Source organism: Dictyostelium discoideum (genome assembly GCF_000004695.1).
Source record: "Dictyostelium discoideum AX4 chromosome 2 chromosome, whole genome shotgun sequence".
NCBI classification, from domain to species: Eukaryota; Evosea; class Eumycetozoa; order Dictyosteliales; family Dictyosteliaceae; genus Dictyostelium; species Dictyostelium discoideum.
Window position 1 is genome coordinate 1023904 of NC_007088.5, and position 18381 is coordinate 1042284.

Below are 18381 nucleotides of genomic sequence, written 5' to 3' on the forward strand. Positions count from 1 at the left end.
ATTTTTTTTTTTTAATTTTTTTTTATTTTATTTATTGATATTATTATTTAAAATTATTTGTTTATTTTAATTATTTTGTTTTATTTATTTTATTTTATTTTATTTTATTTGTTATTTCTTGAAAATTTATAAATTTAGTAGTTGTATTTGTGGATTTGGTTTTTTTTTTTTTTTATATAGTGTGTATATAGAGATAAATAAATAATGAATATAAAAAATTAATTTATATACAAAATATATATATATACATAAAATCAGAATTTAAGTTGTTTAACCTTTTTGCGAAATTAAAAAAAAAAAAAAAAAAAAAAAAAAAAAAAATTTAAAAAAATTAAAAATTAATTAAAAAAATAATATATAAAACTCAGGTAGCAAACACACTAAATATACACTAAAAAAAAAAAAAAAAAAAATTAAAAAATTAAAAAATTAAAAAAAAACAGTTTTTGTGAGTTTTTTATATCACAACATATGTTTGTTTGGACACAAAAAGTAACTTTTTTTTTTTTTTTTTTATTTTTTACCATTTTCATTTTCATTTTTTTTTTTTTTTTTTTTAATGTGTTGTATTTTTAGATTATTTCCATTTTAATTAATTTTTTTTTTTGTGTGAAAATTTTAAAAAAATAAAATAAAATAAAAAATAAAATAAAAATAAAATTTGTTTTTTAAAAATAAAAAAAAATATTAATATGAAATGATTATTTATTTATTTTTATTTTTATTTTTTGTTATTTTCTATTTTTATTTGTTTGTTTTTTTTAATTTTTTTTTTTTTTTTTTGAGATATTTTCCAAATTTCAAAATTAATTTTTTTTTTTTTTTATTTTATGAATCATTTCCTGGGGTTGTGTTTAAAGATAATTTGGAATAACCCATTGATAATTTCTTTTTCTTGTCAATGAAATAAAGAATTGTACAAGTTATTAATGTAATAATTAATAAAACTAATAAAGCAGATACAAGGAATAAATAGATTTTAACAACATCAACTTTAGATTCACAAGCAGAGTCACCCATAATTGCAATTTCCAAGTTACAATTATTTGGAGATCTATTTACAACAGAGATAACGGTATTTGGTTGACCTTTAGCACAATACATTGAAATTGTAGTTTTCATAATGCCACCACTAGCACCACATTTATTGGATGGTGCATAGTAAGTTAGAATACCACCTTCAACTGTATTTTCCTTTAATGATCCGATTGCTAATGTTAAATTTGAAGTTTCACCATAAACGATATCATTGAATTGATTATCTCTTGAGCAAACTGAAATTAAAGAATTATCACATTTTGAAGAGCCAGAGCAAATATTGAAATAATATTCAACATCAATTTCTTCACCCAATTCATTCAATTTCTTTGATTTGAATTCATAAGAACCTTTTTCCTTTTTAAATCCACTAAAATCATATTTACCAATTTTACAATGTTGATGACGACTTTGTTCTTGTTGTTGTTGCTTTAAAATTAAATCATGTTCAATACTAAGACCATTTACATAATTAATTATTAAAATAATTAATAAATATATTAATAAATTTTTCATTTTTTTTTTTTTTTTTTAAATTATTTATTTATTTAAATAATAATTATAATAATAATAATAATAAATTTTTAATTTTAAAAAAAAAAAAAAAAAAAAAAATTGAAATGAATAAATAGTTTATATTGTTTTTTTTTTAAAAAATTTTTTTTTTAATTAAATATTATAATAATTATTTATTATTATTTTTTTTTAACAATTTATTATAATAAAAACAAAAAACACTCTCTAAAAAATATTCCAAAAAAAAAAAAAAAAAACTGTTTAGATTATTTTTAGAAGTATTGTGGTGAGTGGGGTAAAGTTGAACACAGTGTTAAAGTTACAATTTTAGAACATCAAGTGGTGATCGCCATTATAATAACAATCATAGTTTAAAAATAGGATTAAGGGGTTACATATTATAAAATTATTATTTATTATTATTATTATTATTATTATTATTATTATTATTATTATTATTATTTTTATTGTTTATTCTATTTTTTATTAAGATTTAATTGTCTTTGTTGTGAATTATTAAATTCATCATAAAAATGTATACTTTTAATTGATTTTGGAATTAAAGCATAATTAGGAATTGATTTTAAATTATATATACATAAATTTTCAACAGTTGAAGGTAAAGATTGTAGCGATTCATTAAATCCATCAGGTAATAAAATCCATTTACAATTAATTGGTATTTTATCTGGTAAATGTTGTCCTTCACCAATTGTTATAAATTCAATATCGTTTGGTATATTTACTCCATCTTGATATACCATTGATTTCTTTTCATTATATATACCAAATTGACTTTGTTTCATATTAAATTTTTCATTTTCATTATTTATAATAATATTTTGGTTTGGTAAATAATTAAAATACTTAAAATTATTATTATTATTATTATTAATATTATTAATATTTAATTTTTCTATAAATGGTTTAGTTTGAGTAAAATGAGGTTTATATGATGGTTGAATTGGTCTGATTAATTGTGATGTATTAATATCCTTAACTAATAATTCTTCATTTTCTTTACAATTATAATTATCATTTGGAATTAGTGTTATTATTGAATTTAAACATTCTTTAATTATTTCTGAAGATTCCTTTTTTATTGACACAATTTTATTATTAAATTTTGAAAAATTAATTTCACCAATACAACTATTATTATTAATATTATTGATATGATTATTATTATTTAATTGTTTTTTAAAGTGATAATATGTTTTTATTATTTGTATTAATTGATATTCATCATCATTATTATTATTATTTTTATTATCAATTATTTCACAAGTTTTTAAAATTATTTTTAAATTATTTTCAATGAATGATTTTATAATTGTATTTGTTTGAAGATTTTCATCAAAGTTTGTTTCTAATTGTTTAATTAGATCATTTTCAATTATTTGTAAAATTAAATGTAATTGTTTAAATTCTTTATTAATTAAAGTTATATTAGTTTTATGAGTTGATGATAATTCTTTGAATTTAATATCCAAATTATTTAAAAACTCTTGACTTTTATTTGAATATTGTATTAGTTGTGGTTTTATTATATCTTTAAATTCATTAATTATTGGTGTTATTGTATCTTTATTAATTGTTTCAAGTATATGACCTTGATGAAATAATTTATTAGTTGCACATTCTAAACAAACTGGTGTATTCATACATTGAGAACATATTGCTATAATATCTTTATTTTCATGTTGAAAACATTTATTATTATTTTTAAAATAAAAATTTTTAAAATAATTTTTATTATTAACATTATTTTTATTTGACATTTATTATGAAAATAAATAAATAAATACAATAAGTATATATAAATAAATATATATATAAATATATTGGTGTGTAAGCATATGTTAAATATTGAAAATAAAAAAAAAAAAAAAAGAAAATAAAAATTAATAAAATTACAAAAAAAAATTAAAAAATTAAAAAATAAAAAAGTGTTAAGGGTTAATTTATTTTAAAGTAATCAATTTTTACATACTAAAATAGAAATTATCATTCAATGGCATTTGAACAAAAACCTTTTCTCAAAATAATTAATATATATATAGATATATATATATATATATATATATATATATTAATATTAAAAATAAGATTATAATAAATTGTTTAATTAATGATATTTGTTTATTTAAGTAATATTAATAATTTTTTTAAAATTTTAATGATTTTTTTTTTTTTATAAAAAAAAGGAAAATAGAAATTTTAAAATTCATTGGGGGTATGATTGTTCTCCTTAAAGAAATACAACTAAATCAAGTAAAGGGTTAATACTGAGTTGTGTTTGAATTAATTCACCTCCCAACAATCCAGCATTTTGTTGTTGAGTAAATGAGTTTGTGGTTGGAACAACTTCATTATTAATTCTTTGTTGTCTTTTTAATGATTGATTATTTGAAATTGATAAAATTGATTCTATTTTATTTTATAAATTTTAAAAAAAAAAAAAAAAAAAAAAAATATATTTTAGTATTAGTATTTTAAAAAATTGACAAAAATAAATTTAAATTTAAATAAAACCAAACACATACTAATGATTGACATTTTGATTTATGTTTTTTAATTTGTTTTAGGATTTAGTTAATTGTTTGATTTGTTATTTTATATTATTAATTTTTTTTTTCTCCTTTTTATAGATTGTTTTTTTTTTTTTTTTTCATTTTTATTTTTTTTTTTTAAATATATTGTTTTAGTAATAATTTACAAATTTTTTTTGAATTTTATTGAATGGGCCAATAAAATTTAAGATTTTAATTTAAAAATAAAATTTTTAATAAAATCATTTATACACACCAAAAATAAGAAAAAAAAAATAAAAAATTAAATTATAGGAAATAAATAATAATTAAAATTAGTCATACGAAATAATATAATTAAAAAATGATTGTAAAATCGAATTGGATTGGGATTTTAAAATATAATTAATAGTGGGTTTAATATAAAAAAAGTTACAATTCTTTTTTTTCAATATTTTTAATAATAAAAAAAAGTATAAATTGGGTGTGTGGGAGGTGTACTATTTAAATTATTTTTTCACATATATAAAATTACATTATTAATTATTAAAATTATAAAAACTATTAGATTTTAAAAATGACAATTATTAGTATGTAAATTATAGAATAATTAATTAATTTAAAACAAATCCCATTCAATATTTATAAAAATTATTTTCTAACAAAATTCTGTGTTTTGAATTATAATTTTTAAATATTTTTTATATTTTATAGAATCAATATCAATAATTGCAGATAAATCAATATCAAAAACTAATTTTATTAAAATTAATAATGAAAATGATAGTATAGTTATTATGTATACAAATAATCAAAAAATATCAAAATCAAGGGGTCAAATATTAGATTCCCATATAGTTGTAAATCCATTAATTGATTTTAATTTAATTTTTTAAAAAAAAAAAAAAATGATTAAAAAAAAATTAAAATAATAAAAATAAAACTGTATTAATTTATTTTTAAAAATTCTTTTTACAACCCTAATGTAGCACCAACAACAAGACCAAGTATTAAAACAACCCCACCAACTAATTCTAATAAACCACTAACCAATCCTGTTTTTTCGTTTGACCCTTGAATATTATTTGGAGGATTGATTGAATTGTTTATGCTATTTAAATTATTTTGACTTTTATTTTTATTTGTGATTTTTCCTAATGAAGAAATTGAGTCTATTATTTTTTAAAAAAAAAAAAAAAAAAATATTAGTTTATTTTATTTTATTAAATAATAATAATGTGGTTTTTTTTATTTATTTAACCTACTAATTATTGTCATTTTTATAAATATTTATAGTTTTAAAGTTTTAAATTTATTAAATTAATTTATTAATTAAACAAGTTGTTTTTTTTTTTTTTAAATTTTTTTTTTTTTTTTATTCTGTTATTAACTCTATTTATAGAGTAAAGTATTTAGATTAATTTACTTGTTTGCAAATTGTAAAAGGAATCATACTTTAAGAATTTAAGATTTTAATAAATTTATTAATTAATTAATTATTTTTTGTATAAAAATTAAAAAAATAACAAATACTACATAATATATTTTTTGTTGATTTATTAATAAATTATTATTTCCTTTTCAAATTTAAACCACCTAGCCTACGTTTCTTAAAAAAATAAAAAATAAAATAAATAAAAAAAAAATAAAAAAAAAAAATAAAAAAAAATAAAATTTGGTTTTTTTTTTTTTATTAATACAAATATAGGTGTTCTCCAAAAATGTAATTAATTAAAAAAAAAGCGAAAATATGATGGTTTTAAAGATATTTTAATTTGAAACTTTATTTACCAAATAAAGAATCATTAACATTTTAAGCATTTCGGACAGTAGCAAATGTGTACCAAATTAGTAGATTAAAAAATTTTTATTTTCAATTAAAAACACCAAAATTTTAAACCTTCAAATACCAAAAAAAAAAAAAACATTAATACTATTGAAATTACCAAAAAAAGGTGAAAGGAAACACTCAAAAAAAAAAAAATTTTGAGATATACTAGTTAAAATAAATTAATTTTTTATTTTTTTATTTTTCTTTTTTTTTTTTTCAAGTAGATATTTTAATCTAAAAAGTTTCTATTTTTGAAATAAAAAAAAAAAAAAAAACAAACTGTTTTTCACTACAATCAAACGTTTGGATCCTGGAATCAGTTTTTTTATTTTTTTTTATTTTTTTTTTTATTTTTTTTTTTAAAATTTTAGGTGGATCTTATTAAATAAATTTTCTTTAAGATTTCCGGAACACCTGCATATAAAATAAAATGTAAAAAGTTAGATATTTTTTTTTAAAAAAGTAAATTGATTGCAACATATTACGAAAAAAAAAAAAAATCTAAAAAAAAAAAAATAAAAACAATTAAAAAAAAAATAAAAAACAATAAAAAAAAAAAAAAAAAAAAAAAAAAAAAAAAAAAAAAAAATTAAAAACTGTGAATAAAAAAAAAAATAAAAATTATTTGGTACAAGCCCCTGAAACAGAAAAAAAATAAAAAAATAAAAAAAAATAAAAAAAAATAAAAATTGTGTAAAAAAAAAAAAAAAAAAAAAAAAAAAATCCATCAACAAAAACCAAAAATGGAATTGTTAAAAATAATTATAAAATTTTTTTTAAAATTAAGAGTTCAAATTTTAGTTTTAGGTTTAATTGCTTGGGCTGTTGCATTCTCGATTGACAGAACATTGGTCGAAGATTATAGAAATAAAAGTGATGATATTTTTACAAATGAAAATAATTTTAAAATGGTTCGTACAAATAGAGAGAGTGCAGCATTTATAATATTAAGTATTTTTGAAACTGGGTTATTCGGACTTGGTATTGGATTTTTTGTATCATTAGGATTTAGAGTTTTTAAAATTAAAAATAAAATGTTAAGAAAAAGAATGATATGGTGTTGGGCTGCCATTAGTTACTTTTGTGTAACTTGGTGGCCACATTCAACTTCTCATTTCTTAATTTTAACAACTGGTAGATCACCAATTGATAATTATATAACAATGGAAACTACTTTCCATTGGACACTTACATTTTGTTCAAGTACTTTAGCATATTTTCAATATGGTAAATAAATTATTAATATTAATTAAAAAAATGAGGGGACAGGGGTTTTTCATACTACCCCTCTTTTTTTTCCAAAATTTTAAAAATTAAATATTAATTAATTTTTTTTTTTTTTTTTTTTTTTTTTTTTTTTCCAAGATTTAATTCAATTAATGAGAGATGTTGCAATTATGAGGAAAAGAATGGTAGCAAGTGGAAAGGAAGAAGTTGATCCATTAAAACAAGAATGGTATAAGAATTATCATTATCATTCAATTGTGATTGCAATTATAGTTTTAGCAATAGCAATACCTGTTGCATTTCATTTTGATCCACTTACAGATAAATTAGAAAGATATCAAAGATTCTTTTATGTAACATTTCATATTGTAAATTCAGCAGTTGCAGCAGTTGGTTTTGCATTTGCATATGCCGTTACTAGAACGATTTTACTTTTACCTCCATCACCCGGAAGAAAAGTTTCAATAGTTTCTTCCCTTGCAATTACATTTTTATTTATAATTCAATATATTCATCCAATGGTACATGTAAAAACTAAACCAAGTATGAAAAATACAATTGCAATTGATTTTGGATTTCATGTACCAATTGTTTTGGCAACTGGAATTTTAGCATTTTATCAATTTAGAATGATGGAATTAGCAACTGATGATAAATCTTCACTTTCAATAGCAGTTAGAATGAGAAGTGATTCAAAATCTGCTTCAAAAGGTTCATCTTTAAAATCTGCTGATAATGCTTCACAATCACAATCTTCAAATTCTTTCTCAACAAGTATTCAAATTGATCATTTAAAAACAAAAACTCCTCCTATTGATGAATCAATTAATAATAGTTCAATAGAAATGAAAGATTTAGAAACCAATTCAAAAGATAATAATATTTCAATTTGTATCGAAAAAGAATAATAATATGTATTATTAAAATAAAAAAATGTAAAAAAAAAAATATAAAAAAAAATAAAATAAAAAAAATAAAATAAAAATTGTATATTTAAAAAATTAATCATTATATTATTTTTTTATTGAATTAAATTACTTCTAGAATTTATTTAAATCAATAATGAATTTCAGTTAAATATTTTCTAAATTAATAGGATTATAATCCAATAAAAAAAAAAAAAAAGTGTGGGCAAGAAGAAAAAAACTTCTTTAAAATAAAAAAAAATTGTGGATAAACCAAAAATATTATTCAGGTGTGCAAAACACAATTATTTTTTAAAAAATACTCGATGATATTTTATTGTGTTTATTTTTTCCTGATATAAACAATTTTATAATTCAATTGTTTAATTATTTTTTTTTTTTATTAAATTTCTTTTTTTTTTTTTTTTCAAAATACTATGATAGTTGATAAAAAACATTTTAGTTTATTTTTTTTTTAGATTTTTTTTTATCGTTTTATATTCTAATGTATCTTCATCTATTAAGATGATAAAAAATATATAAAAAAAAATTAAAATATGTTACACCACAAGCCATTTAAAAAATTAAAAATATAAATTGCTTGTAAAAAAAAAAAAATTTAAAAAAAAATAAAAACAACTTAATTATATATAGTGTCATTAAATATTTTACATAAACTTGATTAACCAAAACTAGTGTAAAAAAAACTATAAACATTTTAGATTAAAGATTAATTCTTATTAAAATTATTTATATAGAAAAAATAAAAAAAATAAAAAAAATAAAAAAAAATTAAAAATAATAAAATTAAATATATATAAATATATAAATATATTGTTTTTAATTATAAAATAAAAAAAAATTTTATATAAATAAGTTTAAAAAAATTTTATTATTTTTTAAAAACAAAATTCAATTTTTAAAACATTAAATAAAATAAAATAATAAAGAATGACAATAAGTGGTAAGTAAAATTTTTTTTTTTTTTTTTATATCTTTAAAATAAATTTTTTCTAAAATTTTAAAAAATTATAAAAATAAAGGATCATTTTCATCTTTTGGTACTACCAATTCACTTAATGTAAAAAATAATCAAAATCATTTTCTATCAACATCTCCAAATTTAAATGGTAATTCAATATTATCAAGCTCATTTGGTGGATCATCATCATTCCAAAATTCAAACTACCTTATTGCTTCAGTAAACTCAACTGTGATTACTGAAAGTTTTAAACTTCTTGATAATCCATGGTAAAAACAAATCTGAAATAGTTTACAAAGTCACCAAAAAAAAAAAAAAAAAATTGTAACAACATCTTAAATTATTTTTAAAAAAAATATTTATTTAAATAAAAAAAAGTGTAGTTTTAATGTTTTCTAGTACAATAAGAGAAAAAAAAAATATATATATATTTAAAAAAAAATAAAAAGATAATTGGATTTTTTTTTTTTTTTTTTTTTTTTTTTTTTATTTAATTTAATTTTATTTTTTATTTTTTGATATTAATTAATTTTATAATTGTTTTATAAAATTTCTTAATTTATCTTTATATTGATCGATTGAAGTTGAATGAAAAGCAGTTTGATGAGTTTTATTATGAACAGTCCATAATTCTTTTGGATGATTTGCTTTTTCATATAGTAAAACTGATTGACTATAGGGTACAACTGGATCATGAGTTGCATGAATGAAAAGTATTGGTTTTGGTGATATTTTATCTACATAATTTAGTGGTGTATCATCTTTGCTAACATTGATAGTAGTGGAGATGATACGATATTCAGTGAGTTTTAAAATCGTGTCAACAATGATCTCTGGTGGATTCTTTGGTAATAATTGGTCATATGGTGATTTAATGAATGGAAAGAATGAACTGATTCCAGCGCCCAAGAATCTAAATATGTTATGTCTCCAAGCGGAAGAGGCCAAGGCATATGGACTCTCTGCAATTACACCGTCGATTAAATGTCTGTCTTTTGCAGCTGCAATAATCACGCTGCCACCACCCAATGACATACCGGTGAGCAATAATTTCTTGCAGATTTTATTATAGGGTTCAGTGGTTTTCAATAATCTAATAGCGGAACGAACGTCTTTATGCTCCCTATAACTGTAGCCCACACCGCGATTTGCGCTATCAGATTTACCAACACCATCAATTGAATCGTAGTTTAATATTGATATACCCTCATCATGGAATAATTTAGTATGGTTTATCCATTCATAACGGTCTCTACCACTACCATGAATTGAGATTACACATAATTGTTTACAATTTTCTTTTGATGCTGGTATCCACCATCCCCTAATTTTCATACTACTATTATTATTATTATTATTTTCACCATCAAAACTTGGAAATTCTATATCTTGAAAATCAATTCCAAATTTTGTCTTTGGATCACCAATATTTGGTTTATGTTGTGTTCTCAACCATGGAAAATATAATAATGAATGTGATGTAAATCCAATGAATCCAATAGAAATAATTATTGAAATTATTAATATACTAATTGATGTATATATTATAAATTTATTTAAACATTTTGATTTACTTTTTATTTTTGTTGTTGATTTACTTTTTAATTTATCATTATTAATTGTTTTTATTTTATTATTTTTATTATTATTATTATTTGTTGTGACCATCATAAAAAAAAAAAAAAAAAAAAAAGAAAAGTGAAAAATATTTTTTCTAAATATGTTTTTACAAAAAATAAAAAAAATGAAAAAAAAAAAAATATTTTACTTTGTTTAAAAAAATGAAAAAAAAAAAAAAAATAAAATAAAATAAAAAAAAAATTAAAAAAAAATTAAAAAAATTAAGTAGATAAATTTAGTAGGTCAAGACGTCTGTTTTCAAAAAAAAAAAAAAAAAAAATAAAATAAAATAATATAAACAATTGTCAAAAAGGACATTGCCCTTTGAAACCACGCGCACCAAATTTTCAAAAAAAAAAAAAAAAATGATTGCGCAATTTCACCCCTTTTTTTTTTTTTTTTTTCAAAAAATTTAAAAATATCTTTTTTTTTTTTTTTTTTTTATTAATTCCTATTTTTATATATAATTTATAATATAAATAAGAAAAAAAAAAAGGTAAATTAATTTTTTATTTTTGTTTTGGTTGAATTGTTTCTAAAACTTTAATGATTGCTGGTCTTTTAGCAGCTAAATCTAACCAACGATAAACATTTGGGAATTGTTCTCTGGTGATATGATCATCATAATAACCTTTTAAGAAATATAAAGCCCAACCTAAAAGACTGATATCAGCAATACTATATTGTTCACCGGCTACCCAAGTATTAGTTGAGAGTATTTTATCTAAAACTCTATATAATCTTTTAACTTCTTCAGAATATCTTTCAATTGCTTGAGTATTCTTTGGTTCTGGTTGACGAAGGAACCAACCTAATTGACCTGTCATTGGGCCAACACCACTCATTTGGAAGAATAAAAATTCTAAATGTTTGGCATGTAATGCTGGGTCAGTTTTAAAATCTGCATAAAGATCGGTGAATTGATGTTTTTCAGATAAGTACATTAAAATTGCTGCACTTTCAAATACACTAATACCATTTGGTTCAACTGTATTATCGACAATTGCTGGAATTTTATTATTTGGTGAAAACTTTTAAATATAAAAAAAAAAAAAATATAAAAATAAAATTAAAATTAAAATTAATATTTTTTTTTTTTTTTTTTTTTTTTTTTTTTTTTATTATTATTATTATTATTATTATTATTATTATTATTATTATTATTATTATTATTATTATTATTATTATTATTATTATTATTTACCTTTAAAAATTCTGGATCAAATTGTTCATTTTTTGAAAAATCAATTTTATGGTAAACATGAGGAATGTTTTTTTCTTCTAATAAAATTTGAACTTTTACAAAGTTTGGTGTTCCTGCTCCATATACATTTAAAACGTTTGGTTTTGGAGTTAAATGAGACATTATTTTTATAAAGTTTTTAATTTTTTACTTTTTTTTTTAAGGGATATTTATTTATTTATTTATTTATTTTGATTTGTTAATTGATAAATTGGATTAAAAAAATTTTAATTTATAGTGTTAGGGTGTAAAAAAATTAAAAAAGTAAAAAAATAAAAAAAAAAAATTTGAAAAAAAAAAAAAAAAATGTTCTAGAATATTAAATTAATTTACAACAATTTTTAATATCTAAAAAATGAAAAGAATATTAGAGGACACTTAAAAATTGTTTTTTTTTAATTTTAATAATTTAATTCATGAAGGGAACATTGTTCCACAACTAAAATTATTGTTATAATAAAATTTTTTTTTTTTAATATCATTTTTTTTTTTTTTTAGTGGATGGTATCTTTTTTTTTTTTTTTTTTTTTTTTTTTTATTATTTTTTTATTTTAATTTAATGCTCACAAAAGGAAATAAATAAAAAAAAGATTATTATGATGTATGAAATTATCTTTTTTTTTTTTAATCCTGGTTGATAATTTTTATTTTTCAAAGTAAAATTATATTTTTTTTTTTTATTTTTTTTTTTGTTGATGAAAATTTTGTGTTATTGGTGGGCATATGAACATCCCTTTATTAAATATTATTTTTTTTTTTATTTTGTTTTTTCAAGTTAAATATAAATTTAAATAATTTTTTTTTTTTTTTTCTTTTTTTTAATTATGTATTTTTTTTTATTTATTTATTTATTTTATTTTTTTTTTATTTAGGAATCTAAATATATCATGATTTTACCAGGATTCGGAAATGCTTAAGACAAAAAGATTTTTTTTTGAATTTTTCGTTTTTATTTGGTTTTTTTTTTATTTTTAAATTTATTTTTATTTTTATTTTTTTTTTTTTTTTTTTTTTTTCAATTCGTTAGTTTCCCAAAAATCCTTTTTTTTTTTCTTTTTTTTTTTTTTTCAAAACAGAATTTTCTATAATATTATTGTGTATTCATATTTAAAGAAAAAAAATAAAAAATAGAATAAAAATAAAAACAAAGAAAAAAAAAAAATAAAAATAATTTTTAAATTGAAAATTTTAACTTTTTTTTTTTCTTTTTTATTTTAATTTATTTTTAATTTTTGTAATTTTACACACAAAAATAAAAAAAATCGAGATAAGACTATTAATAAATCTCAAAAAAAAAAGATACTTCTCAAAAAAAATAAGATCTTTTTGAATAAAATAAACAATACACAAATACATATATATATAAATTAATAAATAAATAAAAATAAATAAATAATACATATATATATATAAATATAAATATAAATGGGTAGATCACCAGAAGAAACCCAACCATTGGTTGGTGGAGGAGGAGGAGGAAAATCAGATCCATATAGTTTTATGTATCCAGGTAGTGGTAGTATTTCAACATTAAATATTAATGGTAGTTCAAATTCATACCCATTGGATAATGTACTTCAACATAAAGGTTCAGATTATATTGGTGAAAATAATGATGTATTAGTAGGAACAGAGGCTAAAATGGTTTTAACAGGTGAAGTTGAAAATAAAAAAGTTTTAGATGGTTCTGATGAACATAAAATTGGTCAATTATTTTCAACAGCAATTTGTGGTAACGATGTAATTTATCACTATTTAAAAAAAAAGAAGAAAAAAAAAAAAAAAAAAAAAAAAAAAAACTAATTTTTTAAATTATCTTTTTTTATTTTATTTTTATTTTTTTAGATTACAAGTTCAATTTTTTATACATCATCATTATGTACAGCAGCAGCAGGAAAATATGCACCAGTATCATTGATTTTAGTTTGTATTGTACTTTATTTATTTAGAAAAGTTTATGGTGAAGTTGGTAGTGCATTACCATTGAATGGTGGTGCATATAATGTACTTTTGAATACAACAACCAAACAAGTAGCAGCTTTGGCTGCAGCATTAACAATGATTTCATATATGGCAACAGCGGTAGTTAGTGCATCAAGTGCCATGTCATATTTAAAGGTGTTATGGGAGGGATGTGATGTTTATTGGGCAACTATTATATTATTGGGTGGATTTGCAGCATTAAATTTAATTGGTATCAGTGAGAGTGCAGTGGTAGCCTTTGGTATTTTCGCACTTCATATGTTAACATTGGCAATGTTTGTAATTGGTGGTTTCGTATTGTTTTTCATTCAACGTGAAAGCACATTCCAAATCATTCGTGACAATTGGTATAATCCAGAAGGAAATTGTCCAGTGGGTACACCAACACCATATTATTTTGGAAAGAATTTCGCAGAGGCAATTTACTTTGGTTTTGGTGCTGCAATGTTGGGTGTGACTGGTTTTGAAACAAGTTCCAATTTCATCGAACAACAAGAACCAGGAGTTTTCCCAAAAACACTTAGAAACATGTGGTTTATCGTATCGATTTTCAATCCATTAATTGGGTTTTTAAATCTTTGTTTCATCCCAGCTTGCGAGATCGCCTCCGATACATCTGGTGGTATTTTAGCAAAGGTTGCAGGCAAGGCATTTGGTGCATGGTTCGAGAAATGGGTTGGTATCGATGCTGTGTTGGTTTTATCAGGTTCAGTTATCACAAGTTATGTTGGTGTCATTGGTTTGGTTCGTCGTATGGCTTTGGATCGTGTTTTACCTCAATTCTTAATTCAAACTAATCCATGTAGAAAAACAACCCATTGGATCATTGTTCTCTTCTTTGTGATTTGCTCTTCACTTTACATGTTGGTCGATGGTGATACCACTACATTGGCCGGTGTTTATACATGTGCTTTCTTGGGTGTAATGTCATTGTTTGCCATTGGTAATATGTTGTTGAAATATAAACGTTCCTCACTTCGTAGAGATATTAAGTCACCATGGATTGGCGTATTGATTGCATTGTTTTCCGTTATTCTTGGTTTAATTTCAAATATTATCAAGGATGATTCAATCGTTTACTACTTTGGTATTTACTTTGGTGTTACCATTTTCATTATCATGTTAATGTTTATTCGTGCACGTATTCTCAAGTTATTCCTTTTCTTCACTCAAATCATTCTAAGTGGTGCTGGTCGTGATCGTGTTGCTCGTTGGATTGGTGATGTCATTAAAAAGATTAACTCTCAACCAGTTGTCTTCTTTGCTTCAAAGGATGATCCAGCCTATTTGAATAAAGCCATCCTTTACATTCGTGATAATGAACAAACCAATTGGGTTAGAGTCGTACATTGTTGTAATGAAGAAGAATCAACCGATTCTTTCTCTTCAACTATGGAATTCTTAGATAAATGTTATCCAAAGATTAGATTAGATCTCATTCGTGTCAACGCTGAATTCAATGCTTCCACTGTTCAAAAGATCTCTCAAGAATTAAAGATTGACTTAAACTTTTGTTTCGTATCTTGTATTAAAGACCGTGATGATGGTGATCCTTCAATGATTCCAGTTACAGTTGGTGATCTTGGTGGTGTTAGAATGATTACTTCAGCTTAAAAAAAAAAAAAATAAAAAAAAATAAAAATAAAAATAAAAATAAAAAAATAAAAATAAAAGAAATAAAAAAAAAAAAAAAACCAATATAAATAATTAATTAATCTTATACATTCATAAGAAAAATTAAAATAAAAATTATAATAATAATAATAATAATAATATATATTAATATTAACATAATAAAAATAAAAAAAATAATTATCCCTAAAAAAAAAAAAAAAAAAAAAAAAAAACTATTTTCATTTTAAAATTAATATTTTTTATTTACAAAGTTTTATAATGTGTTACTAATTTAATATTTTTAAATGTTATTTTTTTTTTTTTTTTTTTAATATCTACATGCACAACCACCACAAGAGCCACAACCACGAGAAATTGATATATTAATATCAATGTTAATTGAAGTTTGTCTAATTGGGAAAATACCACCACCAACACAACCAGTATAGCATTGAATACTATTTGAACTTTTTGATGAAGTGGAACCAGTTGAAGCAATCATTGATGATTTTGAAGCAGATTTTAAATTACTAAGAGTTGAGATTGATTCTGTATTTTTTAAAAAAAAAAAAAAAAAAAAAAATAAGATAAAAGGAAATTGTAAGTATTTAGTTATTTTTAAAAGATAGTTTTTTTTAAAAAAAAAACATACCAAATAACATTTTAGATTTTAATTAGTTTTCTTTTTTTTTTTTTTTTTTTTTAAAAAAAACTTGGAATTTGATTATTAATTGTTTGTTTTTGAGTGAAATTGAATTTAAAATTTCAGACTATTTATATCAAAAAATGAACGTATGTTTTTTTAAAATTTAAAATAAATTAATAAAAATTAATTGAATATGGAAATTGTAATTTACCAAAACAAAAAAAAAATATTAGATTTTAACGTTTTATTAAATTACAAGTTTTTATCATATGAGCAATTTTCCAAATATTTGTTCAAAAACAAAAATTACAATTAATAATATGATAGTAAAATGAAAGTGGGGGAGTTATTGTTTGTTTCTATTATCATTTAGAAGAATAAAAATAAATATAAAATAAATAATTATAAATAGAAAAAAACCAGATAAACATGAAGAATATTAAACAATAATTTAACCCCCACCGCTATAACATGTCACAAATTATGCTAATTTTTTTTAATAAATGATAGTTACTGAGCGTTTTTAACACACTTTGGTGTTTAATTAATAAAATAATCAACTCACCCCCAAAAAAAAAAAAATTGATGAAAAAAATAAATGAAATGTATAGTTTATTTAGTTATTAAGTTTATAAATATATATTAAATAAAAATATTAAAATTTACTGAAGAATTTTAATTATTAAAAATTTTATTTTAATTTTTTAAAGATGACTAAATGTACTTTTATTCACCCCAATTTTGAGTATTGTTGGTAGTTTAATAAATAATTTTTATGTTTAGTTTTATTTTTTAAACATTTTGAATCTTTTTTTTAACTAAAATTATAGAGAAAGGTTTTTATAGTTTATATTTCTTTTAAAATAATTTAAGAAAATTTATTAAAATAATTAGTAACATCCCAAAAAGTATTTTAAATAAAAATAATATTATTGCTTTTTGGGTAGAAATAAAAAAATTAATTTTCCAGTTTGTATAGAAATTAAAAAAAAAAAAAAATATATATAATTATTAACACAAAAAGGTCGGGTCTAATTAATAAAAACTAGTAAAAATAAATCAGTTTATAAATATTTAAATCATGATTTTAATAAGGAATTGAAATTAATTACAATATTGGTTGTTTTTAAAATTTTTTCAAAGAATATTTATTTATTCAAAATTAATTGTTTTTTTTTATTCTTTTTTTTTTTTTTTTTTTTTTTTTTTCATTTTTTTTTTTTCAAAATTAAAACAATAAAATCTAAATATGAAAATAATTTAAAAAATGTAAACTTTCTTTTATTTTAATAATTATGATTTATTTAATTTTCTATTTACAACCAGTCATAGTTATTATTTTAATATAAATATTATAATATTTTTTTTTTTTTTTTATATATATTGATTTTAATTACAACCACCACCAACTAAACCATTAACAACACCACCAACAATACATAAGACACCACTAACGGCACCTCTATTTATAATAACACCACCAACAATTGGTCCTGTGGAATTTCCACAACCACTACTATTACTCATTGGACCATTGCATTGTATAATATTATAATTCATGTTTGATGATTGTGAAGAAATATTATTTATTATTAATTTTGAAGAGTTTGTTTTAATATTACCAATTGAACAAATAGATGCTATAATATTTTTTTTAATTTTAGAAAAAAATATTTATTAATATTTTGAAAGTTTTAAAATATATATAATAATTTTTTTTTTTATTTTTTATTAAAACTAAAGATATTTACCTAAAATTGCCATTTTTTTTTCTTTTAAATTTTTGTCGAGTATATTATAAAATTAAATAATTATATATTTTATAAAGGTTTTTTTTTAAGTTACTACTTAATTTTGATTTGATTTTGAAATGAAATAACAAATATTTTCATTCTATTTATATAGAAATTTTTTTTTTTACTTTTTATATACAATTTTAATAGTTATCAACAATAACAATTGTATTCAAATAAATAAAGTCATTCATTCATGATGGTTTTGAAATTGGGGAGTTTAACTACCCTCTATTATACACATACCCACACAAAATATATATCAATAAAATAAAAAAGGTAGCAGATAGTACAATTGAGAAACTTTTCAAATAATTTACAAAATATTTTGAATAGTTGAGATACTACTTCAAAAAAAAAAAATAATAATATTTAACATTATAAAGAGGGTTAGTTTTTTTTTTTCTTAATTTTACACATCAAATACATACATACATAATAAAAACTTAATT

At 19.6% G+C, this 18381-nt stretch overlaps 13 protein-coding genes across 13 annotated transcripts; 4 read left to right on the forward strand and 9 right to left on the reverse strand.

Annotated features, from left to right (window-relative positions):
* Positions 1 to 342: 342 nt before the first annotated feature.
* On the reverse strand, positions 343 to 539 carry DDB_G0271940 (hypothetical protein; the record flags this gene model as incomplete). The annotated part of the gene is made up of 2 exons (XM_640323.1): positions 343 to 391; positions 442 to 539. 2 exons carry the CDS (start codon positions 537 to 539, stop codon positions 343 to 345), a joined length of 147 nt encoding a protein of 48 aa, XP_645415.1.
* A 289-nt stretch (positions 540 to 828) lies between these two features.
* Positions 829 to 1554, reverse strand: mrrA (transmembrane protein; the record flags this gene model as incomplete). The annotated part of the gene is made up of 1 exon (XM_640322.1): positions 829 to 1554. One exon carries the CDS (start codon positions 1552 to 1554, stop codon positions 829 to 831), a length of 726 nt encoding a protein of 241 aa, XP_645414.1.
* Positions 1555 to 2030: 476 nt separating this feature from the next.
* Positions 2031 to 3335, reverse strand: DDB_G0271938 (hypothetical protein; the record flags this gene model as incomplete). Its single annotated transcript, XM_640321.1, has 1 exon — positions 2031 to 3335. One exon carries the CDS (start codon positions 3333 to 3335, stop codon positions 2031 to 2033), a length of 1305 nt encoding a protein of 434 aa, XP_645413.1.
* A 470-nt stretch (positions 3336 to 3805) lies between these two features.
* DDB_G0271930 (hypothetical protein) lies at positions 3806 to 4113 on the reverse strand (the record flags this gene model as incomplete). The annotated part of the gene is made up of 2 exons (XM_640320.1): positions 3806 to 3984; positions 4101 to 4113. The coding sequence occupies 2 exons, from the start codon at positions 4111 to 4113 to the stop codon at positions 3806 to 3808; spliced, it is 192 nt and encodes a 63-aa protein (XP_645412.1).
* A 549-nt stretch (positions 4114 to 4662) lies between these two features.
* DDB_G0271918 (hypothetical protein) lies at positions 4663 to 4981 on the forward strand (the record flags this gene model as incomplete). The annotated part of the gene is made up of 2 exons (XM_640319.1): positions 4663 to 4675; positions 4800 to 4981. 2 exons carry the CDS (start codon positions 4663 to 4665, stop codon positions 4979 to 4981), a joined length of 195 nt encoding a protein of 64 aa, XP_645411.1.
* A 76-nt stretch (positions 4982 to 5057) lies between these two features.
* DDB_G0271920 (hypothetical protein) lies at positions 5058 to 5363 on the reverse strand (the record flags this gene model as incomplete). The annotated part of the gene is made up of 2 exons (XM_640318.1): positions 5058 to 5257; positions 5351 to 5363. 2 exons carry the CDS (start codon positions 5361 to 5363, stop codon positions 5058 to 5060), a joined length of 213 nt encoding a protein of 70 aa, XP_645410.1.
* Positions 5364 to 6659: 1296 nt separating this feature from the next.
* On the forward strand, positions 6660 to 8051 carry DDB_G0271936 (hypothetical protein; the record flags this gene model as incomplete). The annotated part of the gene is made up of 2 exons (XM_640317.1): positions 6660 to 7143; positions 7282 to 8051. 2 exons carry the CDS (start codon positions 6660 to 6662, stop codon positions 8049 to 8051), a joined length of 1254 nt encoding a protein of 417 aa, XP_645409.1.
* Positions 8052 to 8999: 948 nt separating this feature from the next.
* On the forward strand, positions 9000 to 9303 carry DDB_G0271888 (hypothetical protein; the record flags this gene model as incomplete). The annotated part of the gene is made up of 2 exons (XM_640316.1): positions 9000 to 9012; positions 9092 to 9303. 2 exons carry the CDS (start codon positions 9000 to 9002, stop codon positions 9301 to 9303), a joined length of 225 nt encoding a protein of 74 aa, XP_645408.1.
* Positions 9304 to 9561: 258 nt separating this feature from the next.
* On the reverse strand, positions 9562 to 10698 carry DDB_G0271890 (hypothetical protein; the record flags this gene model as incomplete). The annotated part of the gene is made up of 1 exon (XM_640315.1): positions 9562 to 10698. One exon carries the CDS (start codon positions 10696 to 10698, stop codon positions 9562 to 9564), a length of 1137 nt encoding a protein of 378 aa, XP_645407.1.
* Positions 10699 to 11159: 461 nt separating this feature from the next.
* Positions 11160 to 12016, reverse strand: DDB_G0271892 (hypothetical protein; the record flags this gene model as incomplete). The annotated part of the gene is made up of 2 exons (XM_640314.1): positions 11160 to 11681; positions 11855 to 12016. 2 exons carry the CDS (start codon positions 12014 to 12016, stop codon positions 11160 to 11162), a joined length of 684 nt encoding a protein of 227 aa, XP_645406.1.
* A 1302-nt stretch (positions 12017 to 13318) lies between these two features.
* On the forward strand, positions 13319 to 15490 carry DDB_G0271894 (hypothetical protein; the record flags this gene model as incomplete). Its single annotated transcript, XM_640313.1, has 2 exons — positions 13319 to 13633; positions 13739 to 15490. The coding sequence occupies 2 exons, from the start codon at positions 13319 to 13321 to the stop codon at positions 15488 to 15490; spliced, it is 2067 nt and encodes a 688-aa protein (XP_645405.1).
* Positions 15491 to 15818: 328 nt separating this feature from the next.
* Positions 15819 to 16152, reverse strand: DDB_G0271934 (hypothetical protein; the record flags this gene model as incomplete). The annotated part of the gene is made up of 2 exons (XM_640312.1): positions 15819 to 16039; positions 16143 to 16152. 2 exons carry the CDS (start codon positions 16150 to 16152, stop codon positions 15819 to 15821), a joined length of 231 nt encoding a protein of 76 aa, XP_645404.1.
* A 1373-nt stretch (positions 16153 to 17525) lies between these two features.
* On the reverse strand, positions 17526 to 17900 carry DDB_G0271896 (hypothetical protein; the record flags this gene model as incomplete). Its single annotated transcript, XM_640311.1, has 2 exons — positions 17526 to 17776; positions 17888 to 17900. 2 exons carry the CDS (start codon positions 17898 to 17900, stop codon positions 17526 to 17528), a joined length of 264 nt encoding a protein of 87 aa, XP_645403.1.
* Positions 17901 to 18381: the final 481 nt, after the last annotated feature.